General features: G+C 31.1%; 2 protein-coding genes across 5 annotated transcripts; one reads left to right on the forward strand and one right to left on the reverse strand.

Moving 5' to 3' along the window:
• Positions 1 to 1048: 1048 nt before the first annotated feature.
• On the reverse strand, positions 1049 to 6575 carry LOC107442444 (uncharacterized protein KIAA1143 homolog). Its single transcript, XM_016056016.4, has 3 exons — positions 6299 to 6575; positions 2637 to 2754; positions 1049 to 1325 (listed from the first exon to the last, which is right to left on the reverse strand). Exons 1-3 carry the CDS (start codon positions 6404 to 6406, stop codon positions 1147 to 1149), a joined length of 405 nt encoding a protein of 134 aa, XP_015911502.1. The 5' UTR covers positions 6407 to 6575; the 3' UTR covers positions 1049 to 1146.
• A 93-nt stretch (positions 6576 to 6668) lies between these two features.
• Positions 6669 to 18284, forward strand: LOC107442431 (coiled-coil-helix-coiled-coil-helix domain-containing protein 7). Of its 4 annotated transcripts, XM_087150127.1 has the most exons (4): positions 7928 to 8237; positions 14492 to 14590; positions 15429 to 15501; positions 18091 to 18284. In XM_087150127.1, exons 1-3 carry the CDS (start codon positions 8064 to 8066, stop codon positions 15474 to 15476), a joined length of 321 nt encoding a protein of 106 aa, XP_087006253.1. In that variant the 5' UTR covers positions 7928 to 8063; the 3' UTR covers positions 15477 to 15501; positions 18091 to 18284. The 4 variants fall into 4 exon arrangements, with proteins under 4 accessions (XP_015911486.1, XP_087006253.1, XP_042909808.2 ...); XM_016056000.3 differs by lacking the exons at positions 7928 to 8237; positions 15429 to 15501 and adding an exon at positions 6669 to 6849; XM_043053874.3 differs by lacking the exon at positions 15429 to 15501 and having other exon boundaries at positions 7984 to 8237.
• The last annotated feature ends 1368 nt before the right edge of the window (positions 18285 to 19652 follow it).

The following is a 19652-nucleotide window of genomic DNA, read 5'->3' on the forward strand; positions in this document are numbered from 1 at the left end:
TTTGCCGGGACTTTCGATTTACTTCTTTAATTTGACAAATCTGCTGCTAAGGTGCATAGATTGCTTGAGAAGTATATGTTGAGGCTGCTTTTAGTGAGAGAAGTTGTCGTAAGTGGTTTCAGAAGTTTAAAAACGGTGAGTTTAAGAAGATTCGCCCCAAATGCAAAAAGAACTTGCTCTTACATTACAAGTTGCTCAGCAAGAGCAAGTAATTTCACACCGTTTAAAAAAATCGTTGGGAATGATCCAAAAACAAAGAAGTTGGGTTCTATAAGACCTGAAGGCAAGAGACATTAAACGTCAATTTTGCATGAGTGAAATGCTGCTTGCCAGGCATAAGGAAAAGGGTTTTCTGCATCCTATAGTCACTGGTGACGAAAAATAGATTCACTACGATAATCCAAAGAGTAGATCATGGGAAGCACATGACCATACTACAACATCGACACCCAAGTCAAATATTCATGGAAAAAAACTGGTGCTGCGTATTTCGTGGGATCAAATTGGCGTAGTCTTTTATGAGTTGCTTAAACGAAATAAAACCATTTCTGGAGCTCTCTACCGAACACAATTTCTGAGATTGAGCCAAGCACTCAAAGAAAAATGTGCCCAGTACTACTCCAGACATGACAAAATTATTTTCCTGCACGAGAATGCTCGTCCACATGTTGCAAAGCTGATCAAAACCTATTTGAAAACACTCAACACTCCTACCCCACCTGCCGTATTGGCCAGACCCTTGCCCCTTCAAATTATCACTTATTCCGATTAATGGCACAAGGTCTTTCTGAGCAGAAATTCACATCATTTGAAGAAACCAAAGAATGGGTCGATTTGTGGATATCCTCAAAAGATAAAGAGTGAAAGATGGGGAAAAGTAGTGACTTGTAATGGAGAATACTTTGAATAAAAGATAATGTACCGTTTCTGCACAATAAACTGCTAATTTTTGATAGAAAAGGGGATAACTTATTTGTACTCCCAATAGATGTTTCACATCCTTGTTATGTAATTTGATACAGTGCTACAACATGAATAAAATAATTACTTTGATACAGTACTTATGAGTTTAATGTCCACTTAAATATTTTATGAAATGAAAATGTACAAACACATGAATGATATAAAAAAATTATTTTGAGTAAATTAATAGTCTTCATCCTCATCAAATGACAAAAGGCTTGAATTTTTAACAGCTTTTTTGGAATCTTTTAATGCATCAACTTTTTTTTGTAGTAACTGTTTTTTAGAAGAACAGTTTAAGGAGCTTTTTTCTTCCAAATTTTTCTTCGCTGGTTTAGAAAATACCACTTTTTCGTTTTTACCTACAGGAAAAAATAATTTGTAACATTAAGAGCAATGTAACATTTTGTACAAATATCTAAATGTATCTGTTTTCAGGATAATATATAAAAAAAAAAGATTAACCACTATTATTTTTTTTATAAAACCTTATACTTGACCATTTAAAAGACTTTTTAAATGCTATCCACATTTTATTTTATAACCATCAATTAACAGCCGACCTAATTTTTGGGTTTACGACTACTAATGTTCAACTCCAAAGCCTTGTAATTTCAATTCAATCCAGAAGACAAACCTTGTAATTTTTACCTGAACCAGAGAACGATCAACCTCCAATTCAGTACCCCCAGAGGTATTGATTTGTTATGGGAACTTAGACAACTTTGTAACCCCAACAGATTAAAGTGCACCAGTCACAGACAACTGGAATCAAACTTCTATTTTCACAAACTTAGTTCAACATCTTAGCAATCAGGCCATCACAGCACATAATTTAGTTTAAATAAAAGTAACAATTAAAAAGAAAAATTGAACTGAAAAAAAAAAATTGCAGTTCTTTCATATTTTACTTTGAAAAAAAAAAGAGTAAAATTTTTAATTATATAAAGAACTGTTAAAATATCATAATCAAATCCCTCTCAATAAACAAGTTACATATTAAATAAATACACCAACTACCAATCACATATCGAATTCATAATTACAAATAGCAATTTCATAATCAAATGCTAATAAGTACAAAAACTTAAACCAAATCTAAATACTTTGAAAAAAGTACTTACAAAAAACTTTGTTTTCTTATACTATATTAAATTTGATTTGCTCAAATTTTAGTTATTCTTATAACAATTGTTGCTAAATAATTGTGTTGGTCTTTTTTAGTTTCTCCTGTTTTTTGCAGTGTCCTAGATAAAATAGGCTTCTTTCAAACAAAATACCAAGCTTTATCAGGATAAGCTTTTCTAGGAGAGTGGATTCTTTTTTTTAAAATTAAATTAATTAAGAATAATTTAAATAAATCTTGTAAAATATATTTCTTAATAATTAATAAATATTACTTGGTTCATTATAAATGAAAAATATATTGATTCCCATTGTGAATAAATGAAATTATTCAATTAAGACAAATGAAAATTCAAGAGCGTCTGACACTATAAAGATATCTAACGATTTACATGCAATGTAGGTTCATAAATATATATTTTCTGAATAAAAATAATGGTCTTATAAATAAATTCAAAGTCAAATAAGAATATTTTGAATACGTCAAACTATGTATGAAGAGAAAACAGAATAGACAGTTCTAACAAAAAAATATTACTATAACTTACTATTTTCAGTAAATGCTTCCAATTCATCTTTAGTAATGTTTTCAGAATTAAGAACTACCACAACAGGTTTGTCATCTTCTAACTCAATATCATCATCCTCATGAGCCAATTTTTGTTTCTGAAATAAAATAAAAAATATATGCAAATAAAAATCCGAAAACTTTTTAAGATCAAAAAAGGATAGTTTGTGCCAATTTTTGTAAAAAAATAAAGTGTATACTTGACAAAAATTGATAATTAGTGGTATTCATGCTGTTATGAACAAGCAGTAATACAAAGTCTTCAGATATCCTTTAAGCTAAAAGCTATCAACAAAGTGCATTAATTTTTTTAAAAAAATGTTAAAGCAACTAATTAAGCTGCAATTTAATTATCAGTCTTTTAAATTTTTATTTTGAGTAAAAAATTACACACCATCAACGAAATTTGCATTTAATGATTATAATATACTTTTTATTTATTTTTTCAACATTACATATGTATGAAAATAAGGAGTTCAGAAGAAAATGGCATAAATAAATTGAAAACATAAATAGAAGTTCACTGACCAAAAAAAACTTATTAGAAAATGTCTGCATTTCCCAAGAAAAATTGAAGACAAACTCCTGCTCTGTTCTATTTCATCAATCTCTTGAATTTATCTTTTTGACCAATATACTAAGTATTATAATTTAGTATATTTCAAAGTGGGATGAGTGGATAGTTTATAAAACAAAAGCCAGAAAAAAAAACTGATAATTTAAAGTTCACCAAAAATTAAAAATATTTACTGTTGTCACTTTTGATAATAATTTAAAATACATTTTGGAGTAGCTGTATAAAGAGAAAAAAAAAGTGCACACCACCAGTTTCTTTACTTTTTTTATGAATATTCAGTGTCCTTGAATCACAAGCCGAAAAGGAGATAATTTGTTCTATTCTCTGTTGCAAGTTGAGAAAAAAAACATCCCTATGGCGAGAGACTGTTTCTGTCAAAGTGCACACTAAATGGATGCCAAGCGCCCAGCACGAACATGAGCATACATCAATACCGCTAAACGAGGTTGCACAGCCTTCTTATTAATAACAAATAACTTATTTTAACAGCGATAATCAATTAACAAACAACAAGAATTAATAAAATTATCTAAAAATCGTAACAAATATATAAAATAAAAAAAATATTGACGATTTTCTTCTACAGCAAAACAAAAGTAAAAATTCTTTATCTCGCATTTGATTTGTTAAAGGCATAGCAACATCAGATGTGCCAGTTTAGTAGTCCAATCAAATCCAATGTTCTTGCAAATAGTAGTCAAGAACAAATATTCTCCTTATTTATCAAAATATGTCGTTAAGTCAAGGATTTCAATAAGGCAACAAAACTATAATAATTTTTTTTTTAACAATTCAATGATATATATTGTAAAAGGAAGCACGAATTAAATTTCTACCTAACCTGTATAACTTTTAAATGCTTTTATATTGTTTTGAAGTGGCGCGGTTGGTTTGTCGTCGGCCTTCTGAGCCCAAGTCTGCGGGTTCGATCCCCGGCCCAGACACCGGATTTTCGGGATGCAGAAAATCCTCAGCGGCCATGTCGTATGATTATGCGGCATGTAAAAGATCCCTGGAGTGCCTTATTGGCTCTTGGCATTTCCGGCAAAATTAAATTCCTAGTGCACTTTAGCATCCAAATAGAGTCTCGGTGCTGCCATCTAGTGTGGCAGAAACTAGACGTCCAAATTAACATGACCAACGGTATCTCACCCATTGTGGTGCTCCTGAAAGAGTGGATACCACCTCTGGAGAACGCACTAGGTCTGCTCATCGGCAAGACCGATTGTGCAGCTCATTGGAAATAAAAAAATATTGTTTTGAAAGCATATTTCTTTAATTTGATAGCAAAATAAAATGGAACTATATGCAGTTGAGGATGATTGCTTACATTCTATACCGCAATAGTCTTTTCTAAACTTGCAACGAAGTATAGCACTAATGAAAGAGTTAATTATTATTGTATCATTATTAAGCATGATACAAAAATATTGTAACAGAGTCTGGGAATCCAACAAGAATTTTGAAAAAATGTTTATCAAATCAAATTTTTTAAGCTATCATACATTATTTAATATTCACCTATAATGTTTTGAATTTAATTAACATAGATGACACTAAAACTTATTTATTTAGATTAATATATTTAATCCAGCAATAGATGGGTATTGCGTAATTTTTTTTTTACATATTATTTCACTTATCTAGTTTTTATGATTACAACCACTTTTTACTACTGTCTAGGGAAAAAAAATAAATTAATTAATAGATCTGGTACAAATTATTCAAAACTATTTGCTGAGCTACTTTCTTACAAGTAAGCTAAAACTTGTTGGACAGTGCAGGGCTGAGAGGCACAGAATTTTCTAAAGTTTGGACTATCACAAGCCCATGCTAATGCAAACCTGTGGGAATTTATAAACTGAGCACAAGTTAAAACCAGTAGGAAACAAATTTTCAGTGGCTTCTTTGTTTGTTTAGTGTAGTATTAACATTATGGAACAACCATTTTTTCCCCCCATATCTGTAAAAAATAAGAATTTTTGAATTAAACAATTGTAAATTAAATAAAATAACATTTGAAGTACTGTTGTTTTTAATTGCTAGAATAAAATTAATTAAAAAAATAAAAATTTTATAGATATATGTTGAAATTATTTTTGCTTATAGTGGATAAAAATAATTTAAATTCAATTTTTATGCTAAAAATAAATACAAAAGAAGTTATCACTCAAAATAATTTTCTCAAAATTGAGAAGAAAAAAATTATGCACCCATAAAGTTTAACAAACTTCCTGTACCTGAACTTGGTAATGCAAAATATCACTAATGTAAGCTTTTTGAATTTATAAATAATTATAAACAAAAAACAAGTGACCAACTCATTGGGTATTACTCGTTACCATCACTGTGGCATGTTTTTTAAAAAAATTTCTGTTTAAAATCACTTTTGAGTCATGGAGATTGTAGTTGGCATAACAGATCACAATATGGAAACATCCCGTCTTGCATACCACTGCACCGTTGTAACCACTACTTGGCGACTATTGTGGCACTGATAAAAATACATAAATCTACACAAAAAATACAAAAGTATTTAATTTAACATTTTGAAGAAAGATTTTCAAATCGGCGTCTGCAACAACATAATCGTCAAGTTATGGCGAGTTTCGGGCTGTGGCTGGTGAGAAATAAAGGGAGGTAGGTTCTTTATTTACGTTACACTAGAGCTACACAATGGGATATTGGTGATGGTCTGGGTAAAATCCCTGAGGATGATCCAATGACATGCCATCGCTATTTGGATCCTCTGCAGAGGGAATGGCTCCCTTGCTTTGGTAGCCCCACAACCTGCCAGCATTTCACGGTAGAACAGATTGACGAGGACCGATACCGCACACCCTTGGTTCCTACGCAGGCTGATTAAAGTGGTCAACCACCCACACCCAGTGATGCTTAACTTCAGTGTTCTATTGGGACCCGTGTCTTTGCTATCAGTTCACTACGCAGCCGAGAAATAAATAAAAAACCACACATTTTTTTCTTTTACATTTTGCAAGTTAAAAACCTTTTGATGCCTTTGTGAAGGAATTAGACACAAACAGAACTTTGACCATAAAACTTACTTTTGTTTCAATAGTGGGAGGTTCTTGATAACCAATTGAATCTTTCATTCTCTTGATAAAAGCTGGTTCAGGAGGTTTGGTAAATGAAATATTTCGCTTAGGAGGCATATTTTAAGTTGTAATATTTATTCAGTAGAGGTTAACAGTACATTTAAAATCTTTGAATAACGATAGTTATATATTTATTGTTACACTTGCACACAAATTATGTGCGTTATGATTACTATAGAAAACCCATGAAGTAGTGAAAGCAAAACAAACAAGAATTGAACCGAGGGACATTTTAAAATCGTTGTTCAATAGTTTTTTTAGCTTTTAGCTTACATTGCTTTAATATTGAAGACACCAATTTCAGGTGCCACTTACATAACTGTAACTTTATTAAGCTGAGCTGGTTATTTGTTGGTAAACAATGCCTTTCCAGTTGCAAGTAAAAATAACTTAATAAAAATTTAAAATATTTATAATTTTTTAAGCTTTTAATTATGACAAGTAATGAAATCAAAAAACATTCTTCAAACAGAGCAGAAGTGACAAATCCTTGTTATAAGGTGAACAATTATATTAAATATCATTCAATAAAATACAATGATCAGTGTTTTCATCATAGAAAAAAAATGGGTGAGAATTTCTCACCCTTTCTCAAAAGCAGGGTGAGATTTCAAAAAGTTAAGTGAGATTTCTAAAAACTAAAAAAACACAAAAACTCTTTAAAAAAATTATTTTTTTAATTATAATAAATTTTTAACGTCTTCTATTTTTTAAGGCATTGAATATTTTTGGTGCATCATCATAGAAGATTTTGCCTTTACAAGGTATTTGTCCATCTTACATAAGTGCATAAAAAATTTGAACGTCTTACATGAAGAAACCTTACCTACGGTGAACATGTGATTGTAGAGAAATGTGCTCTGAAAGGGGTTCCGTGGTTGTGTTCTGTTGTTCGAAAAGGTTCTAAACAATACTGGTAAATAGGGAAGCTAGATAATGGGGCAGATGATGAAAATAATGAAAGATCTAGGAAGAAAAGTGAAACGGATTTTTTTCTAAATGGCGTAATTCGAAGCTTTTTCCAAAATGCAAGAAATTCGCGAATTTTGAAATTGATTTATCGAATGCGCGAATTTCTCGCGGTAATCATTTTTTAATGCGAGAAAAGAAAAAAATATGCGAGATTCTCGCGTTCTCGCGCTGTTGTGAAAACACTGATAATGTAAATGCAAATAACATTCGCTGATAGACGTTTTTTTTCCTATTGAATTCATGAAATATTATATAAAAGCCTATAAATATTTATATGAAATATATATGTATAAAATCAGAAATACTATTCTAGCAGAGAACGAAAATTTTTTATAAGATTCAACATTTCATCAGGGGACACACTGCCTGCCAGCACTGACAGTGCCCTATATTTTGTCTTTTTCTAAATTTGTTAATCAGTTTCAGTCTTTTATAATATGTATATAATATGTAGTGATTAGGTGAAAATAGGCTATCAATTCAAAGCCATAACTAAAAAAATTAATTTTAATGATAATAAGTAAGAGAATTAATCATTAATAACTAGATTTGAGAAGTAATTGGGAAGAATTTCATGAAATACATAATATAAAAAATTCATTGTAATCATAATAAATAAAAGAATTAATCACTAATAAGTAGTCCTGCAGTGGACTGATTGTAAAGACCCAGTAGAACACCGAAATTAATCATCACTGCCTGTGGTCAGTAAACGGGTGGGTGACTACTTTGATCAGCCTACATGGAGACCAACGGTGTGCAGTATCGGTTTTCATTAAAATGTTCTATCGTTAAGTGCTGGACTTCAATTGCAGGTCGTCAGACTACTAAAGCGGAGGAACCATCCCCTCTGCAGAGGATGAAAATTGTGATAGCATGTCTTCGGAGAATCCTCGGGGGCATCTCCCAGACTGTGGTAAATAGCCCATTGTGCAACTCTAGTGCGAAATAAATAAAATACGACTGATGATGAGGTTGACAAAGCGATTCTGGAGAATATAGTGAATTCTTTAAAAATATTCAAGAACATAAAATATTTCGGTACATAGAAAAATAATTAGAGAAGTAATAAAAATTAGTAAATCGAGTAATAAAATACTGTAAAATGATATATTTATGTTATGCTTTAATAGTACTATCACAATAAAATTGTTGATCAAGATGTTTTTAAAGGCACCCGAATTGGTCTACCACTGCCAAATCTCATTTTATTTGCTGACCCGCATTGATGCTTTTGGTTATTTCATGCAATATTACTTGTCTGTTAGCAATGACACTTCTACATGTACTGACGGTGTCAGTCATTAAGTACAGGTGTTCAAAGTCTGTTAATTCTCGTCTTGTAGTCTTAATTATATCAGAAACATTCTCAGATAAATAACTTGAACGCAAAAATTCTGCGAATGCGCTACTCGTGTATACATTTTTTATGCAATACTGCTGCAATCTGTATATTTGCCTATTGTCATCCGATTACTTTTGTCACCTCAGTGATGTATTGATATATACAGGGCACAATTTCATCGGCTAGCAAATTGCTATCTGAAAAATCAGATGCCAGTAACAAAAGAAAAAAGAACCTGTAGCAAAAATTGTTTGCAAATTCTTATAGTTTGGTTTTTAAATTATTTTATTTATTTACTTTCTCATAGTGTTCTAAACTCTAATGTTTCTTTCAAGATGAAAATATTCACGAGTCTTGAATGATAGTTATCCCTTCTTGGAGCATGCCGTTCAAGATAATTTCATCCCAAATCTGTGTCTTTTCTTTTCTATCGTTTTACATACCTATCTTGTTTTGAATTATTGGAACATTAATAATTGATTATTTTGAATGGCTTTAAATTTAATATTTTGTTATTGATTTAATAATTTAAAATTAAAAGGATTTTTCTGCTAAACTTAAACATATATAGTATTCACACCAGCAATGCAAATTTAGTGGTCCATAAGGTAAGTGGTCCACAAGAAAGTAAGAACAGACAAAATATTACTTAAAAAATTAATTATCTAAATATTGTTAAATTTTAAATAAAGTCAATTTTGAAAGGGTAAAAAATATTATTTTATTGATGAACAATTATAATGTCAGTAAGCGATTCCGAAGCGCTGCACAACATCTAAATTTGAAATTTTGCCATTTAAGTTTAAAAATTTTTGTTGAGACACTCTCTGTTATTCCTTTTAAATACCATGCATTTGAATTACAACCTTGCATTGAACAAATATGATAGTACAATAAAAATTTTTTTTAAATGTAATTCAATGAAAAAAATAATTTTTATACTATTTTGCAAATTCAGAACATACTTCAAAACACCAAATTTGTCGCCTATGTGTGTGATTTTAGCGACATTTGTGGAACATTTTGCATCAATTGTAGCCATACTGGCGTGAATCCTATATATATATAAACCTAATTGTGCAAAGAAGACAGTGGGTAAAATTAAATAAATTAATTATGATTTAAATTGTTATTAGGTTATTATTTGCTACTGTTTTAAATATTTTTGGACTCTGGGACTTTCGGATTGACAGCTATTTTTCTCCTTTAGGATTCTTTTCGTATGATTTTTAAAATTCCATTCTTTTTCTTTTTTTAAATATTATTATGACATTTAAACTTTAATTTGAGTTTTCACTTATTGGCGTGCTTAATCGCTACAGTGCCGTCCTTATTATTACAATATTAAATTAGAACACAGAAAATTTTTAGAATGCGAGAATACCGCAGTTTTCTAAACTAATTTTTAGAATGCTTATAACACTTTGTTTGAAATAAATTTTTAGTTGTTATATTTTTATTGTTAAAAAATTTAGGAGCCTTGAATATCATGGGCTCTTAAAATACCGTTTTATGTGTATCCTCTTTCTTCCTGCATCCTCTATATTAATCCATGATTTACAGTAGTGTGGTTGTAAGGTGCAACAACTAGAAAGTCATGTGGCAAACATAATTTAAATGAGGTGAAAAATTAAATTTGCTTTTTTTGGATGTGTCTTTGTTAAAATTTTAAGAGTGTAATTTTTAAGTATGATTCAATACTTTCAGAACTATGCTACATCTAATACCTGCTATTTAGAAAGAACTATAAATATTTCTTTATAGTTTGGGTAATATTATATGGCAAGAAAATATAATCGCAGTTAAAAAATAGAAATTTAGGGTCTTATAGATAGCTAGTTTTGCAACGAGCTAATTGGCTTAACCTCTCTTAATTGCTTTGATACTTACCCTTCAATTCGTCATAATTAGAAGCAAATTAAACTAAAACCTCTTTTTTAAAAAGAAAAAGTTAAGATTATAAAGTAAAAATTAGTAATATATTTACTCGAGTCTAAACAACTACGTTTCCGTCTAACTTGCACTCTCGTGTGTGACTCTGCAGCATTTTGCAAGATATTCTCAATTTCAGACTTCATTTTCCATCCTTTGATATCAAACCGAAAAATCTCTTGATCATTTTATAGCGGCTAATATTATCAAGAGGAGTTCTTTGTCAGAAACTAGTTATTTTATCATGATCGCGTAAAATCTTTGAAAATTATTTCGCATTGTGTTAATATATATATTGTGCTTAAAAATATTTTTTGATTGCTTAAAAGGTTCTTTTTTTGTTGAAAGATTTGGTTGCTCCCACTGAATGTGCACATTGACGACTACAGTATCATTAAAGTTTATTTCTCTTATTCTATTTACGAATTTGTTGGCAATTTTGAATTATTTTTTTATTTGTCGAAAAATGACACAAGTTAATATTTCTTAATTGTAATAACATTTGAACCATTTGTTTCTTTGTATTACAGTTTTTAAAGTGATTGATTATATCAACTAATATGTTGATTGACTGTACTCACTTGATTTTATGGACAGCAAAAATTAAATAGGATTGATAGTGTGTAAGCATGCAGAAACGTTGCTGTTGTAACAGCAAAAATCTTATTTTGAATTTTAACGAGTGCTTGGTACGTAATATGCGGTTTGTTTATCTAAGTAGTTTGCAGATTACTTAATTTGAGAAATGGAACTATTTTTTGTGAACTTTAACAGATTACTTTAGTTGATCTGTACACTAGAATCTGTAGAATAAGGCAACTGCATCTGCAGAATAAGCGATTTCTTCACTTTTGTGGTAACCAAAACACCATCCTGTCATATTTTTTTAAAAATGAAATTACATTTTTTGATTGCATATACTCTTGACGAAATCTAATAGTAATGTTAAGTTTTTATAATTTCACAAAACACTTTAATATTTTCTATCTTTATTATTTTTTTAAATTTCATTATTCTTATTTTACTATTTTCTTCCTTTCGTAGTAAACGAATTATAGTTTGTCTAAAGTAAGAACTCCCCTAGCCATTCGTCTGGACCCGTGGCTGTGACTATGGTAACGAGGTATAACTTTTTCAAGTAGGGGTCATTGTTTAGGACAGGTTGTAAGCTCCGGTCGGCGAGAGAAAGGGAATCTTTTTTTCGGTCTATTATGTTAACCCTAGAGTGAAGAGAAGCTACATTTCCTGAAATGCGCTATTCTTGTTTCCATAGCAACAAACGACCTCTCTTTTCTCACAATAGACAAACTTTACAAACATTTACTTTCTGAGAATATCACAGCAAAATGGAGGGAGAGTAGTGTGGAGTTGAAAGTGAAAATATAAATTTTAGCAAACACTGGTCTATGTTTTTGATTCTCAGTTTCTAATATAGGCAACTAAATATCACACATGGTATATTTATTCTGTACCATTGACCCTTATAAGCACGTTGGGAAGTAATTCCAAGTCTAATGTTGTCCCCACAAGGTTTTTGAGTTCATCACTACAGTTGTGAAGCAGAGTGATTTTATTTTATAATCGTCGTTGAGCAGCCGACCCAGTTTTGAGTTAATGACTACCTACCAGTTTTCATCTCTGCAACCTTGTAATTTTGACCCAATCCAGAAGACAAGGGAACTATTGGAAGAAATTTGCATTCAGCGTAGTCTTTTTGGTGGAACTAACTCGCATTTGCATTACATGAAAAGGAAAACCACAAAACCTTCCACGGTTAGTCTGACCTCAAGGAAACTCTAACACGTAGTCCGTCTACCTCTGACGATTTTTATCATTAGCACTATGGGGTAGAATTCGCATCGGCAAGCCATCGTTGGGATTTGAACCTGGGTCGCTTCATTAGGAGACAAGTGTTTTATCATCTGAGCTACCACGGCTCAAGCAGAGTGATTCAGGTCGACTGAAAAAATCGGGGAATTTGGATATAAACCTGGGAAAATCAGGGAATTTTGAGGGAAAAAAAATTCTCGATTTTTTTTAAAATTATTTACTACCATACGGGCTACCATAAGCAAGAAATTTGATCCTTTAGCAGTCCAAACACAATGACATCTTTCGTATATACCACCACTCCGAGAACGTAGTGACACTCTTTAAGTCGGACTACTAAATTAATCAGTTGAGTTAATCGAGTTCGTAAAGCTCTTTAAGATCCTTGATCCATTTTTTTTTTAAAAAAGACATTTTCAACTTAAAACAAATACTATTAATGATATCAATTGTATAGAAAAATTTTAATTTTTTTAAAAAAATGTGTATTTTTAGAGCGTTTTTGTGTAATATTTAATTATTTTAAGCTTTGTTTTACAACAAAAAATCATTGTTTTGTTATTATCATTTGCTTTTACTTAAATTTTGAGCTCTGATTTTGAGAGAATGAAAAAAAAGATTTAGATCTCAGTTTAGATCAGAAACAGGCAATTTTACTTTTAATCATGATTTTTTAATCTCATCTATCTGTACCTTTAATCTTCAACTAGCATTACGCATTTCTGTCTTTTGTTTTCTTCTGTAAAATCGCTTATTAATAGTTTACAGAAGCATCGCGGGATAATCGATGCTCAAAAATTAATCAATTTAATTGCAAGTAGTACCCTTGTATTGATTCTCACGTTTATTCAAAAAAGAGTATGTTTCTATGTTCGATTTCTTAACTTAAATTATTATCTACAGCACTAATTAATTAGTATGGTTTAGACTTAAAAAAGGACGGTTCCTTTTCGTAAAAAAAAAAGTAGTCGTTATTAGGATTTATTCAGCAAAAACAAGATACTCCTATCTGCCCTTATGTATTAGATAATAATATAATTTTTTTCTTCCCAATTCCCAGCCGATTAACACTCGTCATTCAGTTAACAGTAGGGCAGTTCGCCACTCTTTCAGGGGCCCCCTATTAGGTGAGTCAACGTTTCTCCCACGGCCAGGTCAATATAAATATTTATATTCCGATCTGAAATTAAAAATCATTGTTTATTTTTTCCTAAGCTAAAGTGGTAAAAGATGAGAAATAAATATTCGCTTAGTATGTAAATAAATTAATGAATTATAGAATTGTTTATAGTGTGTCTATAGATAGAACTCCCCTCGCCCGCCACTAAGTTTAAGGCACTCTGTTGCTATGGAAACAAGAAATAGCGCATTTCAAAGAGAGGAGTTTCTCTCTCCGATTCCCCTTTTCTTGCACACCTGAGCCAAAAACTGCTTTAAATATAGTTCTAACAACCCTTACTTGGAATAGTTAAACCTCAAATCCATTGTCGCCATCACTGCTCCTGGAGAAAGGCTTGAGGAGTTCTTAACAAGAACAGAATATAATTGAATCTCACCGACCGCCATCTGTCGGTATAAAATGATATTATTTACTTTCCATATAGTATAAATTTATTCCACGGTATAGCGTCCACTTAAGAGGATCCTTTACACGGGAGAAATTTTTCATCACAAATTCTCATACGTAATCTAAAATTTAAAATATGGAAAAAGGGAGTTCAGCTAAACTTAGTGAGTAGACGAGAAATTTTCAAAATATCGTAATGAAGTGTGAGGATAACATAGAATTACGCAATGGGGAAGTTCTCTTCCAATAATTTGTGTGCTTTTCGATATTTTGAAAGAAAAAAAAAATTCAGCAATTGGAACTTCTCACTTTTTCTTTTTACTTTAAATTCTAAATTAATTATGAATGTGAAGTTATATTTGCCATGAAAAGTTTTTCCTCGCGTTATAACGTCCTCTTAAGATTGCTGTTCAGTATATAAAAATCCGATGATTAGAAAAAAAAAATAATAATTTAGATTTATTAATAATTCTATGAAAATACTGCTCTCTTTTAGGAACACAAGATGTCCTTAACTTGTTTAGATCATAATTACTATGATCGATCAAAATGTGAAGCAGCTTTTAAGAATTATAAGACATGCAAAGAATTTTGGGTAAGCATTTTTATTCCAAGTGATCGTGTTCATTTTTAAATAATAATTTAAATAAATTAATGAGACCATAAATTAGCAAGAGAAATACGCTTTTTAATTAACAATTAGTATTTAATCAATAATAATTGCAGGAGTCATTAAGCCATGCCCATAAGTCAAAAGCTCCAGATCGTGTTCATCACCACGTTTAACAACACGATCACTTCACCAATATATATATATATATATATACACATGGATAATAATCGAGATAATTATGAATGGGATTAGTTTGTTTACAAGCTGTTAATTTCTTGTTTGTAAACACACACTAAACTATATTAACGTATAAATGTTATTTTTTTAGAGACAATACTTAAAAATACATCACAAAAAATTAAGAATGCGAAAATTTAAGATTATTTATTTGAAAATATTTCAAAAATTATAACACAATGGAAACTCTTAAAACATACCATAGAGCTACAAATTACGAGATTTTGAAACATCAGTTGCGTCCGAATCAATACTATCGTCATACGGATCCCACTTAGAAATGCATTCTACTTCATCCCCATCTCCTAAGACTTACAAAAAAAGCTTCTTCTCCTCCAATCTTTGAAGTTCCTCACTTTTTAAGAGATTTTACATTTGAAACCATGTGACCAGTATCATTTGACACTTGACGTTTATAAGACCAGCGCAGACGCAACATTTGTTTATGCGTCTTTATTTGAGATCGAATGTATCATATCCAGAGGGAACAATGTGAAATATTTCTAATTTTGGAAAATTTTGTAAACTTAATAATTTTGTTTATGTTTTATAATTTTAAATATTTTTATTTGGTTTTTTCTAGCGTTCTAATTATACATCCGTCATAGTATTATACTCCGTTGCAAGTTAAGAAAAAGACCATCGTGATATAGGATGTAAGTGAGCATCAGCGACTGCATTTCGTTTTCAAATTATACAAATAGGCTTTCAAAACAATATAAAAGCTTTTATAAGTTAAACATGTCAGGCAGAAATTTGTTGAAGAAAATCATCTGCAAGAAACAATGTTTATTATTCTTTCATCAGTGTCTTTAAATATGAATAGAAAGACATATATTTGTTACGATTTTTAGTTATCATTATTAATTCTTAATACTTGTTAATTGAATCTTAATAAGAAAGCAAACGAAAAGAGGAAGTGCAACGTCATTTTAAGAGTTGGTAATGTTGATATACGTGCCCGCTGGGAGCTTGGCATCCATTTGGCGTGCACTTAAATGCAAACAGATTCTCTCCATAGGGATAATGGTTTTTTCTTAGATTGCAACAGAGTATAGAACTTTGCAATCTCGCAATTAAAAATAGAGAGCAGACTTGTACAACGGGATATTCGGTATTTGTTTTATAATTTTCTTTAATATTTTATGATAAACAATATCATTGGTTAAGTCAGTCAACGGGATGCGATTTCCATACTTTTCACCACCCCGTTCGGCAAATCTTAATTTTTTACCATATTGTGCGTAAGAAGTTGGTGTGGAAGAAAAGTAAAATTTTCCGAAACCATGATAACGGAGAGAGAAAGAGAGGGGCACCTATTATTTTTGAAAAAAGTATATCTTTTAAATAAACTATTTTTTTTTTATAATAAAGCTTAGTATTTGGGGCAGAGGTTAATAAATTTTCTGCACCATGATTCTTTAAAATATAACACACAGATATCTTTCTTTTAGCATTAAATTTTTTTTCTAAATGACTCCTTAAAAAAAGAGGGCAGAATAAACATGATCTCTTGATTTTGTATTATCGCAGCTTCGTATTAGTATCTGCGATCGCGCTTCCAATTAACTGTATCTATGATATTAAAAGGAAGATTTTACGTGTGGCTTTTATAACTCCAGAACAATTTGTGCTTGGACAGCTGGTGTCAGGGGAAGTTTTAGTCTCCAAACCTAAAAAATGTTTTAAAAATTTAATCTGTCCGCTTGGGAGGGACATACAAAAAGTTTAATGTCGCATAAGCAGCGGAAGGAAGTATCGCACTGCAAGTAGAGAAGCTACTGTAGCCGCTACTTTTTTTCGTAGTTAGAAGTGTAGTGAGCAGTGCGATACAAAAAACAGTAGTTTGTAGCGATTACTTTCAGCGATTTAAATGAAGAAACAAAGCTCAAATGCAAAAATTTTTCAGAATCTGATTGGTGCAAATCCTTCGTGGACTCTTCAACGTACGCAATAAGAATGCCTCTGTGGCCGAGTGTTAATAAAATCTACATCTGATGCTAGGAAAAATCGGTCGAATTTTAAATATCTGACATTCTTAAAATTCGATTTCACAGGAACTATAGAGTACGTTTTTGTGTCTAATTTCGTAACTTAAAATATAGTTTGCATTAATTAATTAACATATTTGCGGCCACCCACTGAAACCATTAAGATTGTGTCCTAGAACGTGAAGATCCGATCATTAGATCAAAAGTTATTCAGGGTGATCCGCTTTTTCTTTTTCGCACTGTACTTAAATTCTTGGAGGATATAAAAAAGCACTGATCACTTAAATCACAAATATTTTCCTAGAATTTCATAAATCACTATTGAGAAAAGTATAGAATTAGAAAGTTTAAAGAACAAATTCGTAAAAAGTGCTTTAGTATTAAAAACTGTTTCATGTAAACACGAATTAAAACTTCTTAATATTTCCACATGTTTAACCGAGCCAATTTTTTTATTCAAAATCATTTTGAATATTGGTGAAAGTTAAGTTCTCCAGTTAAGCTTGTCGTCTAAAAGCAGCGAAGTATTGACTACATTTTGAAAGTAATTTGTAGTCTCTACATTTAGAAAAAAGTATTTGTAGTTAACTACAATTGTAATAAAGTAATTATAGTTTACTACAAAGAAAATGTAGTTTTTCCGACCACTGCGCCTAAGTTTAGTATTATGCATTGTTACAATTAAATCTTCTGGCTTCTTTCTTTCTTTTTTCTTCAGTTATTTAAAAGATGACATCAATTTCTGCTAACTAATAGCATTAAGGTCAGTTTTACCAGGAATTAGCACTTTTATATGTTAACTGTATTTAAATATATCTTTGATTTTTTATTAACGAAAAACTAACGTAAATGGCTTTTGAAACGTGTTTCTATTTAACAGAAAAATAATGCAAAAATGTTAAAGATAAGTTAAGTTTAAAACTAAAATTGTTTGATTGTGGAAAATCTTAATAAGTGGTTATATAAATCTAGATTGATCAATATCATTACTTTTGGTACAGATTGATATTGAGTATAGTTTATCTCTCTTTTGCTGACTTTAACTTCTTAAAACATATTCCAAATGTAATAATGTAAAGGCACCGGAAGGAACAGCAAATAATATTTAAAATTTTAATTATTATAAACGACTAAGTATATGCCGTTCAGTTTGTTACATGACTGCTCAACATTAATTAATATCTATACTATGCATTTACGATTCTGCTCGAAATCAACTAGTTTAATACATTTTGAGAAATGTTTTATTTCTAGGCTTATGTAAGGAAAGATCGAAAGCGTAAAGGATTGGAACCACACGTCCCTCAACCAGCTGACAGAGATAGAATTAAAGCTGAATATATGCCTTCTTTTAGACACTAAACTTTAAGTTGTGTTAGTTATATATTAGTTTCCTATCATATTGTTATTAACTTGTATTATACATTGTAAATAAAATGATATTTGAATATCGTGTGTAGATTTTGTTTAAATAATGATTCACCGCTTTTCTGACATACCTGGTTATCAATGTGATAAAACAATGCTGTAAATTAAAAACATTCGCAAATAATTGAAAATTAATGATAGAGAAACATATAAAGTTCAGAGTAGATGGCACTAACTATTAAATTAATAATGAGACTTCCGGGTTTCTACTTCCTATTTATTTTTACGCCTTAGCTTAAAAATATGCCATCCTATATTTTTACTGCACTTGTACTGTATACATTATGGCTTGCGCCATTTACCATTCAATGTGTTAACACATTGAAGACATGAAAAACTGAATGTAACACTCAAAACATGGCAACCTCTACACTTTTATATGTATCGTGATATTAATTTCCTTAATTCCATTTACTGCTCGCCACCTTTTAGAATTTATAAAGAACAAAAAAATCTTATAGTAAAATTACGTTCAAATTAAAGTACGAATTTCAATAATAAAAATATTGTAAGTAAAAAAAAAAAAATAGACATCCATATAGAGTGAGCCTGTTTGCATCGAAGTGCACGCCAAACCAAGCTCCCAGCGCGAGCGTATATCAACATCGCCAACTCTTGAAACGACGTTGCACAGTCTACTTTTTGCTTGCTTTCTTATTAACAACATTAATCAATTAGCAAGAGTCCCGCAGTGGACTGATCGTTAAGACACGGTTCCCAGCAGATCACCGAAGTCAAGCATCACTGGCTACTGTCAGTGTGCGGGTGGGTGACCACTTGGATCAGTCTGCGTAGGGACCGAGGGTGTGCGGTATTGGTCCTCGTTAAACTGTGCTACCGTAAAGTGCTCGACTTCGCGCAGGTCGTCGGGCTACCGAAGCAGGGGTGCCATCCCCTCCGCAGAGGATCAAAATTGTGATGGCATGTCTTCGGATCATCCTCCGGGATGTTTCCCAGACCGTCGCCAATAGCCCATTGTGCAGCTCTAGTGCGACGTAAATTAACAACAACAATTAGCAAGAAATAAGAATTAATAAAAATGCTACCTAAAAATCGTAACAAATACACAGCTTTCTGTTCGCATTTAAAGAAACTGATGAACGAATAATTAATATTGTTTCTTGCTTAATAAATATGATTTTCTCCTACAACGAAACAAAAGTGAAAATTATTTATTTTGCATTTGATTTGTTCAAAGCATGTCAGCGATGGCACGCCTTTTTTAGTGGTCCAATCAAATCCAATACTCTTGCAACGTCATCTAGTTGTGTCTTTTTCAAGAACGAACGTTTTCCTTGTTTATCGAAATACGTCGCCAAATCTTGGATTCCAGTAAGGCTACAAAATCATAAACTTTTTTTTAATAATTCTATGATATATATCGTATA

This window comes from Parasteatoda tepidariorum, chromosome 1 (genome assembly GCF_982258835.1).
Source record: "Parasteatoda tepidariorum strain Cologne lab strain chromosome 1, Ptep-v5.0, whole genome shotgun sequence".
NCBI lineage: Eukaryota > Metazoa > Arthropoda > Arachnida > Araneae > Theridiidae > Parasteatoda > Parasteatoda tepidariorum.